General features: G+C 39.3%; 1 protein-coding gene across 6 annotated transcripts in view; it reads left to right on the top strand.

The window, feature by feature from the left end:
• The window catches only part of mreg (melanoregulin), a 77,268-nt gene extending 63,518 nt beyond the window's left edge, over positions 1 to 13,750 (top strand). For 5 of the 6 annotated variants that reach the window (XM_031892665.1, XM_031892666.1, XM_018097106.2 and 2 more), the window contains 5 exons: positions 198 to 291; positions 6,209 to 6,365; positions 11,144 to 11,234; positions 12,155 to 12,318; positions 12,398 to 13,750. In XM_031892665.1, the coding sequence (XP_031748525.1) occupies positions 198 to 291; positions 6,209 to 6,365; positions 11,144 to 11,234; positions 12,155 to 12,318; positions 12,398 to 12,487 (596 nt within the window). In that variant the 3' untranslated portion in view covers positions 12,488 to 13,750. 6 annotated transcript variants of the gene reach the window in all.
• Positions 13,751 to 23,501: the final 9,751 nt, after the last annotated feature.

Here is a 23,501-nt window from a genome sequence, read left to right as displayed (position 1 = left end):
GACTGAAGTGTTTAAACTGAACAGCTCTCATTCGAGATTGGAATGTCTGATCCGTGCCTTGAGCACAGCAGTTCAGGACTTTGCACTGTGTTTACCTCTCTGAGTGGCTTGCGTTAAAAGGAATTCTTGATTGCTGTGAGGTCAAGTTCTATGGGGATATCGTAGCTGCAGTACAGATTTACTTTCTCTCCTACCAGAATCCATGTGTTTAAAGGACTGGTTATGTGCCTTCTGCTGCCTGAGGCTGGGATGCCTAGAATACCCCAAAAATGAAAAGCAGCCATTAGTCAGGTAAGTCACAAAACTGACCTCATCATTTGACCTGCACTTTGTTGGACTTTTTACAACTTCTGACATTGTTCTCTCTTGTTACTGCTGCATTTGCTTTTCCTGTAGAGTAAATAGATTTTTTTTTTTTTTGCTATTTCTTAGTTATGAATGCTGTTGTCCTAATAAACCTGTTTGCTCAGCCATTTGAACAGGTAGTCGGGCAAACTCTAAGTAGAGAAATACAATGCAAGTTCAATTACTATTTTGATATCTGGTAGCAATTAAAATAATTTTTTCATTCCGTTTTTGTATAGTTTCTGTTTTGTAACTTCTAATCTACAAATATATGTTTTGGAACAATGAATATAATGACTTTAGGTACTTTTTTTAATTCTAACTTTGCAGTTTTAAATATGACCCACACAACATATCTCCAACCAGCTGATATGTGATGTGCTGTTTCAGGGTCTTGAAACCCTAGAATTACCTATTTTTTTATGAACACTTTATGGTACAAGTCCATGGCAAATAGCTGGGTGGTAATGGACATTTATATGCAGAACACTGAAGTAAAGTATCTTGGGTTACAGCATTCTACTCTTAGATACATATCCTTTCAGTGCTCAGGGGCTGGCTATAGAATGGATGGTGCCCATTGCAGGTTATTAATTTGGGCATCTTTAAAAAAAAATTGGGGAAGTGAGAAGGTACCACGCCAGTGCCAGGGAAACCTGTTCCTGACTATTTACTGTTGGGTATGTTTTTATAAACTGCCATTAGTTATGACCATTGGCTTGAAACAATGAAAAATAGAATTTATGAGTGGAAAATGCAGCAAATTTGTTTTTTTAAATATTTTTGTTGTGTTTGTGGCAATAAAAGGCACATGTAGCAAGTGTTATCTGTTATGCAACTGCTATGCAAGTTTAGACTTTATAAGGACGTTTAATTACCTTGTGGCCAACAAAAATGAAGTTCGTAATTCTAACAGGTCAGAACAGGATTATGATTTGTTCGTATTTTGGTATGCTTCCTCTTCCCTTATCTGTTTGTTGTTGTTGACCCAAGTTTAGCCATAGCACATTTATGCAAGACTTTTATAAAGGTCTCTGTGCTGCTTGTGGGCCTGTTTTTTTTAAAATCAAGCTCCTGGGTGTCAGTGTAAATATAAATAAGAAAAGCACTGCACTCTCAGGATTTGCACTACAACACTGAAGAAGGTTACATATATATGTGTGTCTATTTATATATAAAAATGTATGTATAATATGTGAGTTTGTATAAAACCCTTGCTATGTGCATTCATTTAGATTTTATTGCATATATAACACACAGCATTAAGATTTTAATGAATAGATATGGCAATGAAGGAAAAATGTCATTATATGAAATTAATATAGAATTACCGTTGAGGTATGTCTCTAGATATCATCTACGTAGGTTATTTCGTAAATATTTTATATCTATCACCATCCCATCCCCCCCCAAATAGTTCAGTATTCCTGCTAGGAAAGTGAAAATGTTGATAATCATTTATATAGCACAGTGTATGCTTCGTTACATACAAAACGAATGCAGCATTGTAGAGGAACAGCGGTAGGTCAGTTCCTGCTGACATGCCGTATAAAACTCCTTTCACTAATTGGCAGATGACTTATTGTTGGGATGTTGAGGAGTTGATGATCCAGATTTCTGGATCAAGAGGATAAGTAAAGGGGAATAAATACTGGCATCCAATTACTAAACATTATTAAAATCTTTAAAAGATTGATAAAATTGTCTATAACACATTGCCCATTAATGCTGCATTTTATTATGTGACATTAACACAGCACCAGTATTAACATCCTTAGAATGCTCCTAATATTCTTGTGATAGCTAATATCGGCATTAATTAGGTGGGTTTTTTTGAAGGTAAAGTTTCTTGTGTTTTATTTTTTGTGCTTAAATATTAAAAGACAACCGAATCAACAAAGAAATTATCTGTAAATTGTGGTGTTAATGTAATTGTCAATGTACAGGTATTGGACCCATTATCCAGAATGCTTGGGACCTGGGGGTTTTCCAAATAAGGGATCTTTCCGTAATTTGGATCTTCATACCTTAAATCTGGAAAAAAAATAATTTAAACAATAAATTAACCCAATAGGATTGTTTTGCCACCAATAAGAATTTATTATATCTAAGTTGGGATCAAGTACAAGGTACTGTTTTATTATTACAGAGAAAAAGGAAATATTTTTTAATAATGTGAATTATTTCCTTAAAGTGGAGTCTATGGGAAATGGTCTTTCAATAGTTCTGAACTTTCTGGATAACGGGTTTCCAGATAAGGAGCTCCACACCTGTATTACCAAATTCATTGTGATCATTTAAAATCAATTTTTCATTTTTAAAATGTTATTATTTATATTAATTATTTGTTTACTTATTTTTCGTTGTTGGAAATTGGTAAAAAAAAAAATCACATATAAACTGATATTTTGCTGTTTTTTCACATTTCGCCACTCTCTGGATGTCAGTAGAAATAGGAGTCAGTTTTGTCTTTAAATAGAAAAATGACCATGGCTGCTTAACTCTGGAGCTAGGCTCTAGTTAAACACGTAATCTCAGTCTAGTAAACCAGATCTGTCTGTAGTTTTCTTTTCTTTTTTTTGGCCCAAGTTATCACTTTAATAAATGGACCTCATTACTTGAGAACTTGAGTCTTATGAGCAAGTCACAAGAGGATTAGTTTTTTAATGATTAATAATGAGAACTGAGTAAATTGAGTGAGTAAATTCTTGGTAAATGTTGGGGTAGGGGGAAGTTAAGGAGGGTAAGCTGCTTAAGACATGTGTTGTTCTTTTCTGCTCTTACATGTTATTGTTTGTGGGGCAAATATGCAGTGTTGGCTATGTGTTAGCACCAGAAATGCAATTCAGCTACTTATGTACACATCTTTAAAAAAGAAACTAAAGCTTAACATAAGAAGTAGGCTAGAAATGTACATTATGTTTTAGGCTTCTGTACCAGCCCAAGGCAACTGCCACCCTATAGCAGTGCAGTTCTGTGCCTCCAAAAGATACCCCAGTACCTTTTCTTTTTCTTTGATTCATTGCATATGCATTGTGCTGCTACTTACTAAGGTTAGGGACCATCTCACAATATTCTGTTTATATAGAATATAAATGTCACAATACAAGGGTAAATAGCCCTGTAGCATCAGCATCTTAAACAGACAAACCTTATTTTATGTTTGCTAATTTGTGATGACCCCTAAGCTTAGCTTGTCAACAGCTGCCTAGAGCCCACTGAGCATGTGCCTGTCACTGACACTTCTGTCATTTTATTATTTCTGTAATAGAGATCCTTTAGGCTGGTGCAGTAAGTTCAGTATCTTAAATATGGTATGTATAGCCAAATTTGTTTTAGGGTGTTAAGCTGGTCACCCTGCAAGGTGACATGAACATAGCTATTACATTATCACTGCATCACAAACTCCTTCTAACATGCTTTTAAATGTGCCCCATTGGTAAATTGAGGCAATCCGCAAATGCCAACCTCTGTATAGCCCTAAAAATCCCATCCAGTTGTTTTGCAGTGATGCTGTTTGTTACATCTTTACTTTGGACAATAATGACTCAACAAATTTCCTCTAAGAAAGGAAAATGCAAAGGGAAAAGCAAATGTATTCATCTAAACTGCAGTAAGCTGATGTAGGTTGTACGTAATGCTTTTCAGCCTTTGTGAGAGTTTAACTGTGGTGCTTAACTTAACATGGTGGCCACACACTCACAAGTACCCTCAGCAGACTCACAAATGAATCTATTTAACCTATAAGACTAAGCAATATCAAAGAAGGCTTCCCTAATTGCTGTAAATAACCTAAACAGATTAACTTCAGAAATATTTCTGACAAAGAGATTTGTTTTTAGGGTTTAGTTCTCCTTAAGGGTAAAGTCTTATGGGAAGATTAGTCCCCCGCAATAAATCTCTACTAATGTGGGCAACTAATCTCTCCGAAGAGCCTGTCCACTGGCATTAAAGGTTATTGGCAATGGAAAGGCCTACGGATCGATTCAACTTTCCGAAGTCACGCCAAGTTTCCTGTTTGTGGGAAAACTGAAGCGACGCATATGCCTTTCTACTGTAGATTCCCTTTATTGCCAGTGGAAAGGCTTTTTTGGGGAGATTAGTCATCCACGATAGCAGAGAATTATTGCGGGTAACTAATCTTCCTGTGGGACATTAGCCTCAAGTGGCGTAGTGGCCTGTCTGCAACCCCAACAATTCATAACAATTGTGCCTCACAGCAATGGGGTTCTTGGCTTGATTGTTGTGGCCTTGCCTGTGTCTATAGGAATGGATGCAAATGAGTATGAGTACATTCTCTGTAAAATGCGAGGACCCTATATATATAAAGGCAAATAACAGTATTAATAGTAATGACATGATTATAAAAAAAATAATTGTCTGCCCTTGCTTCCAAAAGGTGTGTTCAAACACAGTCCTGTTGTAAAGGTCTTGTTTATTAGGCATATAATGCTGTGGCCTACACTGGTCTTACTTTGAGCTGTTCTTAAATGGCACATTAATCCCATAGATTCTATGGACATGTGGGTTTCCCCCCAACCCTTCTCTTTATGTTTTTACCTTTTATCACTCTAATGTTCTTGAAAAGGCCTCGTATTCTGACCTTTCTCATGACCCACCTCACCACATGTCTTCTTGCTAACTTTTCCACTCCAGTGGTGTTTGCCCTGGTCACTTGCATTCAAATTAACATTGTGTTGAAAGATGCCGCCCGTGTAGCCCACAATCTTTCAGCTATGCTCATACCATGTATAATTCAACAGAAGTTGGCGAAAAAACTGTGGTTTCCTAGTTGGAAATGAATTGTAACATTGTTATACGCACTATGCATAATATTATGTAGTATTGGTAGTTTTGCATTGACAAACATTGCACTGAAGCATGCTGCCTTTATCTGGGGAAATACCTCAGACTACAGCAAAATCAAACTGACTCATCTAGATCTCTCATATGAATGAATGCTTTACAGTACATGACAAGGTTTATAGTCTTTCTACTCATGGCAGTACTTTAAGAGAATACTGGTAATCAACATATCAAGCTAGGCTACATCAGAGCATCTGTTTTGTGTATTTATTGTGTGAGTATATTTAATAGTTTGTCATTATAACATAAAGTATAATGTGGTTTTAAGAAAGCAGTACTATAAGCAGAGATACAATCAGCTTTTATTGGGTTATTTTAGTGATTGATTTTGTTGTTCATGGGAGAAACCTGCATTTATGTTTTTTTGTAGCATTGATACACCACATAGTAAGGGGAATCACTTAATTCTTTTAATTTCTCTTACACCTTTGATGAAGGATAGCCAAAACTTGAAACAAAATCCTTTTCTGTTGTCCCATTGGAGTAATACTATTTGGTCTGCTTCATATCTACACTAGTGATTCCCAACCTGCGACTCCCATGTTGCTTGTCACCCTTTTTAATGTTGCTCCCGTGGCCTCAAAGCAGATGCTAATTTTAAAATTCCAGGTTTGGAGGAAAGTTTTGGAGGCATAAAGACACTGGTTTACTCTATGCAGAACCTCCTGCAGGCTACCAGTCTACATGGGGCTATCAAATAAATCCAAGCACAGCCCTTATTTAGCAGCCCCAGGTATATTTTTTATGCTTCTGTGGCTTCCCAACACTTTGTACATCTGAGTGTGGCTCATGGCTGAAAAAGCTTGGTGATCACTGATCTACACAGGAATTCAGCAAATAATAAACACTGTGGGTTCCAGTTTTGCCTATTAATCTTTTCTTTTAAGTATGGAAATTTGTATTGTTATATTTTAAATATGGCATGAACATACCGTAACTCTCTTGGACTTATTCATTCTGTGTTTTGCAAGCCCTAACCTGGTTCACTATCTTTCAGTGGTAATAATAATCAGTATAAAACCTATGCTGTAATTGATGATGATGAGAGAAACCTGTGGAGTTCCCCCCATGACTTGTCTCACACAGAGGCTGTGGATGATCGAATGCTGCAGAGTTGGATCCAGACAAGGAATCAGCTGGAGAAGGATTCTGAGGTGAGAGCTTGGAGAACAGAGTTTATTCTGGGCACCATTGGTCCTGTGGTATGATTTAAAGATGTATTTGTTCAACAAACTGACTAAAGGAGATAAAGCATTCTTGTTAGCCACATTATATTCATGAATATTGGGGGGGGGGGGGCATGTAAGCATTCAGATGCGCAAGTTAGGGAATGGCAGGAGATGCAGGCCTCAGTGAAGCCGACGATGCAGACAGGGCTGTCCTGCGTCTCTTGATGCCAGTTGAAAAAAACAAGCACAAGGATCATTTATCCCCGGGCACAATTGCTTCTTAGATGAGCATTAATGGGTGTGTTCTTGTGCCCCTTAGTGCTCTAGCACATGTATCCCAGGGAAAGGAAAGTGACCCCCAATTCCATGTTGCTGAGAAGACTCCATACTCTCTTATTGGATACTGACAACACAATGATCAAATGCACCATGAGAGTTTCTAATGCACCATGGGTTGTACCGAAGCACGAGTGTTGATACCCTGGTTCATGCTCAGGGCAAATAATGCTAATTTTGCAAATTATAGATTGCAGCTTACTGAGAGATTGTGTCCATCAACTTAGTGGTCTGGTCTTTGCATTGAAGCATCCTGCCATAATTAGTATCTGTTTTTGCATAATGGTGTAAAATGCACATTACATAACCACAGGCAGGTTTTTGTTGCACATTCGTGGTGCTGTGAGGCCATATTAGGTGAATGATAAATAGTGCCCTGTACAAAACATTTCATTATACCCACAACGATTACAAAGCTACAACAGAGTATTTGTAAGCAATAATTTCTCTTTTGACAGGGCAATATAATATCCATGTGACAATAACCTATGTCTATTATATTGCGAATAATACTCCCCATTGTTTATTTTAAGGCACAAAGTCACTTGTTTTAAGATTTAACAACTTTTGAGGTTTGGTACTTAGAGCTAGTGAGTGATACAAATGGGATTACAGATAACACATTTCTTAGTGTTCAGCAGCCATTGGACCCCTTATTGCATGTACAAGCCAGTGCTGTCGGCAAACTCTAATAACCTGTGCTACAGTCGTGTGATAGGCAAGGGATTACTGGGGTAGGAGCAGGTTACAATGAGCCAGGATTAGCCGACGACTTTGCATTCATTAGATACCAAATTCAGGATACAGACGAAAGAAGAAAAAGTCACAGGACTCTAAAATGGGACAGGCTTCTATTGTAGGGTAATCCAATTCTCAATGACCAATTAGCTCAAAGAACTTGTAGTGATTATATTTGTAACACTCTGCTATATGAACAGACATTCAGAAACTTACTGGAGTGCTTTGTTCCTTTCTGTGCTTAAAAAGCTGCAAATGGATTGGTAATTCTGTCTAAGGTTCAATTCTCAGGAGTTTTCACAGGGCCCACATGCGGGGGGGGGGGTTATATATATATATATATATATATATAATATATATCCTTGAGAAAGGTCCTAATAAGAACCAAAAGATCTGATTTTCTGTGCGTTTGTAATTATGGTGCACCGGTCTAAAAATAAATTTTATATATATATATATATATATATATATATATAAGAAGAAAAAGAAGCCGCTCTCTCAGGACTTAGGTGCAAAAATAAAAAGTAATTTATTGAGTAGACGAAGTTCGTCTACTCAATAAATTACTTTTTATTTTTGCACCTAAGTCCTGAGAGAGCGGCTTCTTTTTCTTCTTATCTCGGTTTCACTGTGAAGACTGCACCCAGGCGGATTTGAGATTTATACGTGAGTGCCAGTATTGCATTTTGACTATATATATATATATATATATATATATATATATATATATATATATATATATATATATATATATATATATATATATATATATATATATATATATATATATATATATATATATATATATATATATACAGTGGCTTGCAAAAGTATTCGGCCCCCTTGAACTTTTCCACATTTTGTCACATTACAGCCACAAACATGAATCAATTTTATTGGAATTCCATGTGAAAGACCAATACAAAGTGGGGTACACGTGAGAAGTGGAACGAAAATCATACATGATTCCAAACATTTTTTACAAATAAATAACTGCAAAGTGGGGTGTGCGTAATTATTCAGCCCCCTGAGTCAATACTTTGTAGAACCACCTTTTGCTGCAATTACAGCTGCCAGTCTTTTAGGGTATGTCTCTACCAGCTTTGCACATCTAGAGACTGAAATCCTTGCCCATTCTTCTTTGCAAAACAGCTCCAGCTCAGTCAGATTAGATGGACAGCGTTTGTGAACAGCAGTTTTCAGATCTTGCCAAAGATTCTCCATTGGATTTAGATCTGGACTTTGACTGGGCCATTCTAACACATGGATATGTTTTGTTTTAAACCATTCCATTGTTGCCCTGGCTTTATGTTTAGGTCGTTATCCTGCTGGAAGTTGAACCTCCGCCCCAGTCTCAAGTCTTTTGCAGACTCCAAGAGGTTTTCTTCCAAGATTGCCCTGTATTTGGCTCCATCCATCTTCCCATCAACTCTGACCAGCGTCCATGTCCCTGCTGATGAGAAGCACCCCCAGAGCATGATGCTGCCACCACCATATTTGACAGTGGGGATGGTGTGTTCAGAGTGATGTGCAGTGTTAGTTTTCCGCCAGACATGGCGTTTTGCATTTTGGCCAAAAAGTTCCATTTTGGTCTCATCTGACCAGAGCACCTTCTTACTGTTTGCTGTGTCCCCCACATGGCTTGTGGCAAACTGCAAATGGGACTTCTTATGGTTTTCTGTTAACAATGGCTTTCTTCTTGCCACTCTTCCATAAAGGCCAACTTTGTGCAGTGCACGACTAATAGTTGTCCTATGGACAGATTCCCCCACCTGAGCTGTAGATCTCTGCAGCTCGTCCAGAGTCACCATGGGCCTCTTGGCTGCATTTCTGATCAGCGCTCTCCTTGTTCGGCCTGTGAGTTTAGGTGGACGGCCTTGTCTTGGTAGGTTTACAGTTGTGCCATACTCCTTCCATTTCTGAATGATCGGTGGAACAGTGCTCCGTGGGATGTTCAAGGCTTTGGAAATCTTTTTGTAGCCTAAGCCTGCTTTAAATTTCTCAATAACTTTATCCCTGACCTGTCTGGTGTGTTCTTTGGACTTCATGGTGTTGTTGCTCCTAATATTCTCTTAGACAACCTCTGAGACCGTCACAGAGCAGCTGTATTTGTACAGACATTAGATTACACACAGGTGCACTCTATTTAGTCATTAGCACTCATCAGGCAATGTCTATGGGCAACTGACTGCACTCAGACCAAAGGGGGCTGAATAATTACGCACTCCCCACTTTGCAGTTATTTATTTGTAAAAAATGTTTGGAATCATGTATGATTTTTGTTCCACTTCTCACATGTACACCACTTTGTATTGGTCTTTCACGTGGAATTCCAATAAAATTGATTCATGTTTGTGGCTGTAATGTGACAAAATGTGGAAAAGTTCAAGGGGGCCGAATACTTTTGCAAGCCACTGTGTGTGTGTATATTACTGTATAAAAGGGCATAAGCCGGCGCTCACGTCTAGAAAAGACAATGCCTGGGTGCAGCGTCAAAATTGTAAGATTATTCACAGCACAAATGAAATCGCACTTGCAGGTCTTAATAGAAAAAAAGTGTGTTTATTCCAGAGTGGATCACCTCATACGTATGCAAATATACCAAAGGGATTCTGGGAACAAATTCCTTAGGCTAAAAAAAATCCCATTTACATGGGTTTATCCTATAAGCTAAAGCTCACCCACTGGGTTTCTGAAGAAAAAGCCTTCAAAATCCCAGTGGGTGAGCAAGTTCAACTGCTGTCTGGTATATGATACTACTGTAGAAAAGTTAACAATGCAAATAACGATAAGGAAACAGTATATGTAGCAATATTGTGTGCCAAAAAAGTGTATATGTATCGCCAGAATAAATGAATGCTTAGTGATGTCATCAGTTATAATCAGTACTTAATGATGTAATTTCTGTCACATGACTCACTGAAATAAATAATAATTAATGTACCCCTTTTGTAAAATATAAGGATTTTAGAAGTCACCTCTAAGTTCTATGACCCATATAAAAGCTTATATATCCTTATATTTTACACTTTGGGGTACATTATTTGCTATATAATATGTTTCTGATTTTAAATTGGGCCAAACTGTCCTTTACAACCTCAGAAATTGTCATTTATTATTCAAAGAAACACCCATGCTTTTACCTGAACATGCTATATTACAAATAGCTGGTGTAGTAGGTGGTCCACTTATTTGGCTACCATCTTAAGGCTGATGTCCCACAGAGCGAGTTAGTCACCCGAGATAGATCTCTGCTGCCGGGGTGACTTATCGTTTTGAAATGTCTTTCCACTGGTGGCCTGCGCATCGCTTTGGCTTTCTGAAGCCGCAAGAAGTTGCCTGCAGGCGAAAACTTCATGCAACATCGAAAAGCGAAGCAATGCATAGGCCTTTCCACCTGCAACTTCTATAAAAAGGGACTGTGAAATACAGGTAGTGTAAACAGCGGGGGGCAATGTGAGAAGAAAAGGGAGCACAAGGGGAAAGTGTAAAAGAGATTTGACTGTGTGGGGCAAAGGTGGCTGGTAGGGCCAGCACCAGGTAAACACTAGGAGCATGTGACTTTATGATCTATTCAGTATGTCCTGATGTCAGTTTTATGCACCTGTAAGGATATAACAGTTTGGGCTAAATGACTATAGTAGGTTATTCAGCCTCATTTTCTTTAACTATGTTTTGTTACTATGCAGGAATGGCAAAAACTCAACTATGAGATTTACACACTAAGACAGGCAAGGCGAGAGGTGAGGGCACGATGGAGGCGAATTCTTGAAGATTTGGGTAAGCATTGTTCCCAACTAACTTACTGTTTAACAATGGTAACCACCTGTATGAGAAGCACCAGCATATAGAGTCCTGCATACATCTTGCCTACCTACCTGCGTAGCTTCCCAGATAGTCAGGTGTGAAATACTATTTGTAAAAAATGGGAACCAAATAGCTTGTTCACATGTGTAGGACTTCCCAGATAGCCACATATGAGTATATTGGAAGCAGACTAGTAAAGCCTTGGAAGTAATGGACCATTAAAATGTAGAAGTTTATTGTATATCACTGCCTATTGTCTCCTGATGATGAACCTGAGATTTAGTTTCCCAAGACATTTGTTTTTATAACTTCTTCCTATGAATATTTGGGCTTTCTCTTTCCAAACAATAGACCTATAGCCTGGTTCTGTGGCCTCTTTGCTCAGCTGAAAGCCATGCCGTGGTCAGTAGACATGATAAGGATATTTATGAGGCTTCTACAGAGGAAAATTGCTGTACAGTAATTTTTACATTCCACATTCTAAAAGGTCAGATAGTAATGAGGATAGCAATGAGTCAGTAAAATGTACATTTTTGTATATCACTGTCCATGGTCTCATTATGTAATCTCAGATTTAGTTTCCGAAAATTTGTTTTAATAACTTCACCCCCCCCCCAAAAAAAACAATTGGGCATTCATTTAACTTCCCCTTTGTACCCTGCCCTAAAGGAGAATATTTTTATTTTGGCATTTGATCCACAATATCACAAAATCAAATAAGTGTTTATATTCATTCTTACTCAATAATGTGATGCTGAACTTTGCAAGGGACCTTGGTATTTGTTTGCTTTTCTTGATCATCTCGTTATTGTGTTTGGATACTATGTGAACACAAAATACATTTTAACAAAATGTCCATCCTGTGATACTTCTCTGTTGTTTCTTAACATAAGGCTTCCAAAAGGAGGCAGAAACACTGCTGTCTGTAACCAAGCAAAGCACAATCAGCAACCCAAAAAACATGAAGAGAGCAATGGAACTGCTTGTGAAACTGTCTGACAACACCACTATCTTCCCAGCCGGATGGGACCTTCCAGTGCGATATCTCTATATAATGGTAATTGAGAGCTTTCTGCTTACCTATTACCGATGGCTTCTATATGTACGGCTGGTAATATTTTCTATTTGTAATGTAGGATCGACTGATCTGTTTGGATGCAGTGGATGACTTTCTTAACATTGCCCAGAAGAAATACCCGAAAACAAAGATGGATATAAGTCAATAGATGAAGCAAAAACACAAGACCTTAATGAAGCCACAATTTGCCCACTCTCTGCTGGCTGCAAACATTTACCCTCTCCCCATGTCAAACTAAAATGTGATTTAATCATACACACAAATGAGAAACCTTAAGATTAACCCCCCTCCCCCGATTCCAGAGTATTTTGAATCTAACTTCACTCAGGTTGACCGGTCGGAAAAGGTGGTGTTTTTACTTTTCTTACAGCTGTTTGTAGGCTAATGCCAGACAGGGCTGATTCTCATCTTATCTGCAGGCCAAGAATCGGGCCCGTATGGTGTTTAAACCTAGGAAAGAGAGACCAAATCCTAACTGAAGCTGCTGCTGTATTAATTCCTTATATTGCGATATGTCAGTGTAAATAAAGCAACATCTGTGTGCATTAACTGATAATGACATGAGAAATTAAACTGGAAAGGGAAATGTAAACCCTCAAAAATAATCAAATTACTCTCTTGAATTTTTTTTCCCCAAATTTTCATGATATTAGCAATTTTGTCATTTCTAATATAATGAAATTAAAACAACACCATTTTGGTCTCTCTGACTGGTGTGACATTGGGAGAAAAGTTCCTGGGAAAAGTTCTCTAATGCTGTTCTGCTTAAAAAAAGAGTAGAGAATATCTTTTTCCTTTTTATTACTCTTCAATTCCATTTGTATATGTTATAGTTTACACGTCCTTAAGGACCCTTGTTCAGTGTTTTTAGAAAATGCTTTATATTTAGTATAGTATTAGTATATTTAGTACAAAGATTAAAAAAAAGTTAAAAATATTATCGTGGAGTTTCTCTACTCTTTTCTAAGCGGAGCAACATCAGTAGACTTTGCTCTCCTCCTACTAACATTTTCTCCCTACTCTCAAGCCATTCAGAAGACCTGACCAACAGGTGGCACTGTTGTTTTTAATTTGTTTATGTAATGTGAAAATTGCTAATATTCTGAAATCTAGAAAAAAAATTATAAATTGCAAAAGTGCTCAAGAAAGCACTCTTCCCAAATTTACATTAATTTGTTTTGAAGGTTTACATTTCCCTTAACTGCTGAAATCACTATTTATCTTCTAAATTTGAAAATAGCTAGGTCTTCCTGTAAAGACATAAGCCACCCAGTGCCCTCAATATAGGAATGGGAACTATAAAAGTTTTATTGTGTGTTGAATGGCCCCAGTATAAGAATGGGGGCTATAAAAGATTTATTCTGTATTGTACATGAGTCTGTAAATCTGTATAATAAAGTATTTAACATTTTGTGTTTCCTTATTTTTTTATCTGTAGATACATTAGAATTAAGGTTTGTTATGTGATTAGCAATTCTTTCAGCTATACTCGGTTCCACAAAACTTATGTATAAATGGCCCAGGGCTGGTGCAAATACATGCAAGTTATATGTCTTGGAGAAAGAGGCAATGATAGCAGGGAGAGGGCAGCGGTGTGGTAATCAGCAATGGGCAAGTATAGCAGGAGGTGCAGTTGGCAACACAAATACAGAAGTAGCTGAAGAAATATAGATGGGGAGAAGCACTGTTGTGGGTGGTAAGGAATAATAAATCATAAAAAACTGAAACTTTCTTAGGGTTTATTTACAATCCCAAACTCAAAGTACAAAACTACAAGCAAGTAAACACAAAGGTGCCTGCGCTTTTACATTTGTCTGGAAATATGCAGCTATTACCATTCTATTTGTTCATTTTGATCTGATATAGATTTGACTGGGAATAACCCTTATTTGCAGGACGTCTCTTGCAAGCTGCATGATCATACTCAACTGACTTACACAGAATGTATTACATGCATGTCTTTTCTGGTGACCTGGGCATTGCCATTGTAAGTGAAACCATTTACAACCACATTGGAGTAAAACAGTGCCAAAACTCGTGCATTTTCTAATGCAAATGTAAATTACAAGTAAAGAAATGAAAAATAATATAAATTCTGTTTACATGACGTGCTCTTAGCTACCTTCCAAAATGTTATTGTTTGCACTTGCACCTTGCTTCCTGCGGCTGTACTTTGCTGTGGAGCTTTCTGGCCACCCTCTTGGATCACTTCACTGGATTATGAGTGATAACATACAGGCATAGCAACTGGCCCAAGCCTTTAGCTTAAAGCAACTGCAAGTCTGGGGGTGGTTGGAGAACTCAACAGAAGTGGTGGTACTTTACCCAGGGCTCAACTACATTATGGATTAAACCTGTGAAGGAAGCATAAGTAAAGGCTATTGCATTATTTGTTTTGTTTTTTTTTGCATTAATTGGAAGCCTGTAACTTGGTGCTGCATAACTTCAGGGGATACTTGGCTGAGTAGCCAAGAATCAACCTTCACAGCATAAGGGACTTATAGTACATACTTTAGAAGGAAATATACTAGAGGTGCCAATGAAATCAGGAACACTTTTATTAACGGCCACAGCACAGCTTCTTTAATAGTACTTATTAATGCAAACAAGTTTTCCTCAACCATGAATGTTATTTACATAGTTAAGTAGGGTTGAAAAAAGACCAGGGTCTGTCATATTCAACCTTTCAAGTGAACCCAGTACACACAAACCTATACTGACCTATCTATGCACTCACATACATAAACCATATATATACCAACATCAATACTAACTGTAGATTTTAATATCACAATAGCCTTGGATACTATGCTGGTTCAAGAACTCATCCAGGCCCCTCTTAAAGGCATTAACAGAATCTGCCATTACCACATCTCTAGGAAGGGCATTCCACAACCTGTATGTATGTATGTATGTGAGTGTATAGATTGGTTAGTATAGGTTGTGTGCTGGGTTTACTCGGATGGGTTGAACTTGATGGACAATGGTCTTTTTTCAACCCTATAACTATGTAACCTCACTGCCCTCACCATGAAAAACCCCCCTACACTGCTTCAAATGGAAGCTCCATTCCTCTAATCTAAAGGGGTGGCCTCTGGTTTGTTGATTTTATGAGAAAAAAGAACACCACTATCTGTCTGTAATCCCCTCTAATGTACTTGTACAGAGTAATCATGTCCCCTCGCAAGCGCCTCTTTTCCAGAGAAAACAACCCCAACCTCAACAGTCTAACCTCATAGCTTAAATCTCCCATCCCCTTTACCAGTTTAGTTGCAGTCTCTGCACCAGGGCCGGAACTAGGAGTAGGCAGAAGAGGCAACTGCCTAGGGCGCAACAATTAGGGGGCGCCAGACATGAGCCTCTCCTGCCTACCCCTAGTCCTCCTCCTTTGTCATTGCCCCCACCGCTTGCCATTAGCAGTGGGGACAATGGAGCACTGACCGGGGAAGGGGGGCGAAGTGGCCGACTGGGTTGCCTAGGGCGCCCGGTTGTCTTGGCCCACCCCTGCTCTGCACTCTCTCCAGCTCATCAATATCCTTCTTAAGGACTGGAGCCCAAATACTTAAGGTGAGGCCAGGGCCCCTTTTTATGCAAGACAGCACTTTATTTGTTTTAGCAGCCACTGAATAACGTTTCCCAAGTTGCAGGGCCCAAATCTGCTGCCTGCCTTAAGTCAGGGCTGCCATACCTTGACAGACTTTCAGCACAGGGGTCAGCCTTGCGTTCAAGCCACTAAGCCCCATTTAATCTAACCCCCTCTTTCACTGGGTCCCTGTCTCATCGAGGTACTGCCAGGACTCTGGTCTCTTCCTTACTCCTCTTGGAGTATTAACTGCTTGACTAATTACAATTCCACTATCACCACCTACAGTGACCTCCACAGATCTAACCTATCTAACTCTTCTTGGTACTTTGCTGAAGTGGGCAACCTCCGGCTCCCTGGCATCATACACTGTCCCCTTTGATCAGGTACCCTGTTCTCTTCCTTCTTCTAAAGGGGATTCCACTAACCAACAGCACCACCTGGTGACTGAACCAAAAACAACACTATTTCCCTATAAAAAAAGCTCTTACATATTTGATAACTTAAAGCAAACATTATAGGCAACCAGTTAAAATAACAAAAAGGAAAAATCAGTGTTCTTGGACAGTAATTTTAATCAGCTGAAGAGACAAATGGACTGTAATTGCACTCAGAATCCAGTTATTATACAGCATGTAAAGGAATGGGAAGCAGAAGGTAAAGACAGTTATAAACTACATACTTTTAATTAATTTATTGCTTTCCCGGTATTTATATAACACTGACATATTTCTGCAGAGCTTTACAGAGATTATTCATCATTTGCATCAATCTAAGGTTCCTATCACATTCACACACAATGGTCCGTTTAGTCAATTAACCTGCCTGTATGTGGGAGGAAACCAAGGCAGACACAGGGAGAACCTGCAAACTCCTTGCACATAGTGTCCTCGCTGGAAATTAACTCAGGACCCTAGCACTGAAAGGCAGAAGATGACTTACATGTTAGCCTAATGATGGGTTTGCAGTGATTGTTTTAATGTTCGTTCTCTGGTGTCACTATGCTTTCCTCTTTAAACTTGTATGACCATTTTCTTTGTGATTTCTATCTACAAATAGACTAAGAAAGTCTTTGACTGTTCCTGCTGGCTGCTTCCATTCCTCAAGCATACAGGACTCTCCAGTTGGAAACTTGTATGCTCATCACTTCCAAACATGAAATCAAATCCATGTCTGCTCTCCTGCTGGCTTTGAACAGAGTTGGTGATACAGGGCAAGACTTTCTCTTTCTGCTCCCATCATGGTGCTTCCATCATTTCTGCCACGTAAAATGTTTTCACAAGAATTAATTAAACTACAGTGCCCACTCAATTTACTGGCTGCTGAACTCACAAGTCAAAGTTGGCATTATAAAAAAAAGAAGTTAAGTCCTCCCACAATGATTAGGGATTCTATAAGTAACCCTTAAGAAAAAGATACTTTAATACACATTCATTTTTTTCTATTGTTTACTAGACTTTAGGTCTGGTTTCAGCAGTAGCATCTGACTGGCTGCTCTCTGATCCTGCTGAAATCCCTGAGGTCTGTGGCCACTTTCTCTCCTCTCCGGGTTTCCACTTTACTCCTGTTGCAGAGAGGAGAGAGTGTGGAAACTTTGTGGGAAACCTGTACTTAGTTTAATAAATTATATTGTCAGGGTGTTTCAAGCAGAGTTAACAAAGCCCATTCCTTCTATTGTGACTGTTCCCACTGTATCATGCAAAACTGCCGAATGCAGGAAAGAAACAACATGCCATGTTTCACCAGCATTTTGTGGTTTAGTGCGGCGCTATGAGTACTATTACTATGGGATAGAAATGTGAGTTGAGTTACATATTCCCGTGCAGTGGAATCCATAAAAATAGCCACCATGTGGGGGTACATTGACAAACTCCTGTTAGTAAGAGCCCTTGTTATCAGCTATTCATGAGCCGATCTTACAGTGATTAAACTTCCTCTGAAGACAAGATCACTGTATAGTAGTGTACCGGCCCAGAAGGTTAGGCTCTAAGGCAGTTATCCCCAACCAGTAGCTCGTGAGCAACGTGTTGCTCCCCAACCCCTTGGATGTTGCTCCCAGTGGCCTCAAAGCAGGTGTTCATTTTTTGATTACTTGGCTTGGAGGCAAGTTTTGGTAGCATAAAACCCAGTGTAAAGACAAACAGAGCCTTTTTTAGGCTGCCAGTCCACATAGGGGTTTCCAAAAAGCCAGTCATAGCCCTTATTTGGCACCTCCAGGTACCTTTTTCATGCTTGTGTTGCTCCCCAACTCTTTTTACATTTGAATGTTGCTCACGGGTAAAAAAGGTTGGGGACCCCTGCTCTAAGGGGACCAGTACCCTTAGTGAAGTCGGGGACAGGGACCCTGTGAATGAGGTAAAGAAAAAACAGGTTAGATAAACTTTTAGCACTTTCTAGGAAAGTGAGAAAGTCAGTGTGTATCTAGGAAGAGCAGCTTTCTTGCTCCACCCAGGAGAGGAGAGTACAGGAGTAGTCTCCTAATAGGCTTACTTGCCTTAGATTAGGGACACAGAAGTGCCAGGGACTAGGCCAGTCTTTAACCCTGCCCACCCTCTTTATGAGAAGGGATAAACCGATGGACACCATACTTCTACTGCATACTTCTTATCTGCATTACCATCAGTTGTACTGCTGAATGTCTGTCTACCTGATAGGAGTATGAGTATCTTAACCCTGCACATACAGTGGCTTGCAAAAGTATTCGGCCCCCTTGAACTTTTCCACATTTTGTCACATTACAGCCACAAACATGAATCAATTTTATTGGAATTCCACGTGAAAGACCAATACAAAGTGGTGTACACGTGAGAAGTGGAACGACAATCATACATGATTCCAAACATTTTTTACAAATAAATAACTGCAAAGTGGGGTGTGCGTAATTATTCAGCCCCCTTTGGTCTGAGTGCAGTCAGTTGCCCATAGACATTGCCTGATGAGTGCTAATGACTAAATAGAGTGCACCTGTGTGTAATCTAATGTCAGTACAAATACAGCTGCTCTGTGACGGCCTCAGAGGTTATCTAAGAGAATATTGGGAGCAACAACACCATGAAGTCCAAAGAACACACCAGACAGGTCAGGGATAAAGTTATTGAGAAATTTAAAGCAGGCTTAGGCTACAAAAAGATTTCCAAAGCCTTGAACATCACATGGAGCACTGTTCAAGCGATCATTCAGAAATGGAAGGAGTATGGCACAACTGTAAACCTACCAAGACAAGGCCGTCCACCTAAACTCACAGGCCGAACAAGGAGAGCGCTGATCAGAAATGCAGCCAAGAGGCCCATGGTGACTCTGGACGAGCAGCAGAGATCTACAGCTCAGGTGGGGGAATCTGTCCATAGGACAACTATTAGTCGTGCACTGCACAAAGTTGGCCTTTATGGAAGAGTGGCAAGAAGAAAGCCATTGTTAACAGAAAACCATAAGAAGTCCCATTTGCAGTTTGCCACAAGCCATGTGGGGGACACAGCAAACATGTGGAAGAAGGTGCTCTGGTCAGATGAGACCAAAATGGAACTTTTTGGCCAAAATGCAAAACGCTATGTGTGGCGGAAAACTAACACTGCACATCACTCTGAACACACCATCCCCACTGTCACATATGGTGGTGGCAGCATCATGCTCTGGGGGTACTTCTCTTCAGCAGGGGCAGGGAAGCTGGTCAGAGTTGATGGGAAGATGGATGGAGCAAATACAGGGCAATCTTGGAAGAAAACCTCTTCTGCAAAAGACTTGAGACTGGGGCGGAGGTTCACCTTCCAGCAGGACAACGACCCTAAACATAAAGCCAGGGCAACAATGGAATGGTTTAAAACAAAACATATCCATGTGTTAGAATGGCCCAGTCAAAGTCCAGATCTAAATCCAATGGAGAATCTGTGGCAAGATCTGAAAACTGCTGTTCACAAACGCTGTCCATCTAATCTGACTGAGCTGGAGCTGTTTTGCAAAGAAGAATGGGCAAGGATTTCAGTCTCTAGATTTGCAAAACTGGTAGAGACATACCCTAAAAGCCTGGCAGCTGTAATTGCAGCAAAAGGTGGTTCTACAAAGTATTGACTCAGGGGGCTGAATAATTACGCACACCCCCCTTTGCAGTTATTTATTTGTAAAAAATGTTTGGAATCATGTATGATTTTCCTTCCACTTCTCACGTGTACACCACTTTGTATTGGTCTTTCACGTGGAATTCCAATAAAATTGATTCATGTTTGTGGCTGTAATGTGACGAAATGTGGAAAAGTTCAAGGGGGCCGAATACTTTTGCAAGCCACTGTATATGCTTTGTGTTGGACAACAAACAGTTGTCATTTGGTTCAGAAGAGCTCCTGGCGTCCATTCCAACATTTATTTAGCTTTGCACTACACAGTGGCAGTGGGCGGTATAGTTCTGCAACATAAGCACCTTCCATATAGCAGGTTGTTAAGTAGCTGTTGCTAATGGAGTAATTAAAATGAATATTATTATAGAGAATGTGCTAAATATTAGCCAATGTATTATGCATACTATCGATAATTTGCATTTACACTAGGTGGCGCACTTGGTCTGTCAGAGCTTCAAGGGAAATAAAATGTTAATGCTCTGCTTTTGAGTTGTATAGTAAGGAATGCCAAGGCTTTTGTTTGTGAATTTACAAATCAGTATATTACTTGGAAATAGAAGATTTGAAAAGGTAGAATTTATTTTTCAAACTTTTGTAAGTACCTGGGATTGCATTATTTTATACTAGGTGTACCTTTGCTATCTTCTTTGTTCAGTCCTAAGTGTGTCATGTAGTATGAGACACAATAGGAAGGAGGTCCCTGGCCCAAAGAGCTTACAGTCTAAGTGGGTGGGTACCATACAAGCATAAATTGGAGGGTAAAAGTGCGCAAGGTTTGGGGGTTGGCCCTTAGGTACAGGACTAGACAAATTATTAAGTAATTCTCTAGTGTTTCAGAAAGTAGAATCTGAGTATTTTCTTATGGTGATTGAGGGATGGAATTCCAGAGTTAAGGAGCGGCAAGGTAGAAAGACAAGAGAAGGCAGTGTGTATGGATGGTTAAAAATGACCGTGGCCCTGAGTGTCGCGGAGGAGATAGCCGAGAACATACAGCGAGCCAAGAAATATAGTGAGAGCAGGAGTATCCTAGCAGAAGAGTTTAAGATTGATCGCTAGTACAGTACATAATATATATGTATAAGAATAGGCACTTAAAAAACAAAACAGGTTAGTTGCTAATGGCTGTAGGTCTGTGGAATAAAACTATCCTTGCAAATAGAGCCACTGCTTGCACAAGGCCAGCAAGATGATACCGTGTTATTCCACCTTGCCCAATTATTGGGAGATGTTTGTTCATTTGATTTAGAGGAGAGCACAAGCAATTAATATATCCCTGGCAATAAATTGTTCCTGACCCAGAGTCAACACTTTGCTGCCCGTTAGGGGTCAGTTATGTTATCCTCCCATGTCTTTGCAGAAGAAAATATACCTTGTTGATCTAGAGAACTGAAGTGTGTAGAAACCAAACAACCTCCTTATGAGAGGCTTACATTTCAAAGGCTTGTCCTGTGACTGATTCCCTGTGCTTGGTGGGGGTTTGGGCAGCTTGGCCGATAGGGGAGAAGATGCTGAGCCCTTAAAGCTTGTAAAGTGGATCCCATAAGATAAAGAGCACTACCACCTCTTTGATGTGAATTATTATGCAACACAATCTATTTAACAAGTGGAAAGAATATTAGTTGCTCAGGATAAGGTTGAAGCCAAGAGAAGTTTTCAAAGCAAATAACCCTTGATGTTGTATATAATATCCTATTTAAGACTGTGTAAATTGCTTTGTTCCTCAGTATTTCATCCTGCTGCAAAGTGAAGGCTTAGTAACTAAGGCTTTCTTTCCACTTTAGCTTTTATTGCTGAAGGATCAAGAACCCTAAGTTATTAAACTAGGAAAACTTGGCAGTACATGATCTTGCTTTTGCATTGCTTGTTATCACTATTCCCAGGAGACTCACTGCAGTCGTCAGCTTCAAAGGAGAAGGAAAGGCTAAATCACTAGGGGATGCCAAATGCTAGGCAATCCCCAGTGATTTTAATCACTTACTTGAAACCCCTGGCCGGTACTCCTGTTAGGAGCCAGGGGGTTTCAGGTAAGTGATTACAATCACTGGGGAGTGCCTAACATTTGGCACCCCCCTTTCCTTCTCCTTTAATATCTCTAGATCCAAAATTAATTGTGAGCTCTACAGGCAATGTAAATCTAATGTGTAGACATGTATATCATTAGTATCCTTATATGAATACAATAGCATGCAAGTTAATACATGGTTTGCTCCTTTGGCGAGTCTCTCCCTCCATTTGCCCACCTTGGGTGGGTGATATTGTGCTAATGAATTGTGAAGTAATGAAGGTGATACAAAAAGCGAGAACTACATGAGATTCAGTTCTCGACTGCAAGCCTGGCTATAGACATCTGCCCAATTCTTAGCCAGATATCGGTCAGGGAGGCCTGCCGGAGAGCCCCATACAGGGGCAGGTAAGCTGCCAAATCAATCTAAAGGCCCCAAATTGCATCTTAAATCTGTCCATTTATATTGACTTTTACCCACCCGCCTAGCAGATGTTGGCTTTAACTTGTAAGTGACTTGGTTGAATAACAGTTCTGAATTTGTTGTCAGTTATAATTCTCTAGGATGGAAACCCCCTTTTCATGAAGTCAGTATATAGTGACTGCATTATTAAGAAAATATTCTTGCAGGGAGTGTTTGCCTAGCTTGAGCTAAATGGTACCCTGGTCTCTTAAATCCTTCCTAAAGATCATACAATTGAAAGAGATAGCAAAGAGAAGAAATGTAGTCATAAGTGATAGAAAAACATAACTTGAAATTAAAAGAAGGAAATTTACCTCCCTTTTATGTGCAAGATCTCCTTGCTAAAGAGAGTTGTGTGTGTTATAGCCTGAGGGACACAGGTAGGACCTTTCCGGTGAAAATACTTTTTTGAAAAAAGCACAATATACTGGCTGATTTTAGGGCCCTGTTTTAATATGTAGCTATGTTTCTGTGTGTGTGTCTGTCTGTAATGCATACCTAGGTGGGACTGTTGGTTAGAGTTAGACTGAATGCAGCATAGTGTTATTTATACACTACCTTGTGTGGATTTAGAGGTCCCACTGGGTTCCACCTGGAATTTACTTCCTTCTGTAAGGTTGGATTTGCTTGGAAGGGTTGAACTTAATGGTCTTTGGTCTTTGTTCAACCCAACATAACTATGTGACTATGTTGTTTTACAGTAAATGGAATTATTTCATTGTTTTTAGTGTACGAAAATACAATCTGTATTATTTGTTTCCCTGCTACCTAAAAATACCAATTACAGGTTCTGTGACTTTTCTCCCATTGGTACTAGCATTCATAGGCCGGGCACAAAGAACACAAGGGAAATGATTGAACCTGGTCACTCATAAATAACAGGACTGGGGCATAATGATGGGACCTTTCTTTTCCAAATAATATAACCTATTATTGTGTTATATATAGTGCAATACATTCCTATGATTTTTTCTCTCTACTTAAACAGTGCTCTTAGTTACACAA

The sequence above is a fragment of the Xenopus tropicalis genome, chromosome 9 (assembly GCF_000004195.4).
Source record: "Xenopus tropicalis strain Nigerian chromosome 9, UCB_Xtro_10.0, whole genome shotgun sequence".
NCBI lineage: Eukaryota > Metazoa > Chordata > Amphibia > Anura > Pipidae > Xenopus > Xenopus tropicalis.
The sequence above is the reverse complement of the archived record's forward strand: the minus strand, read 5'-3'. Positions and strand labels throughout refer to the sequence as shown.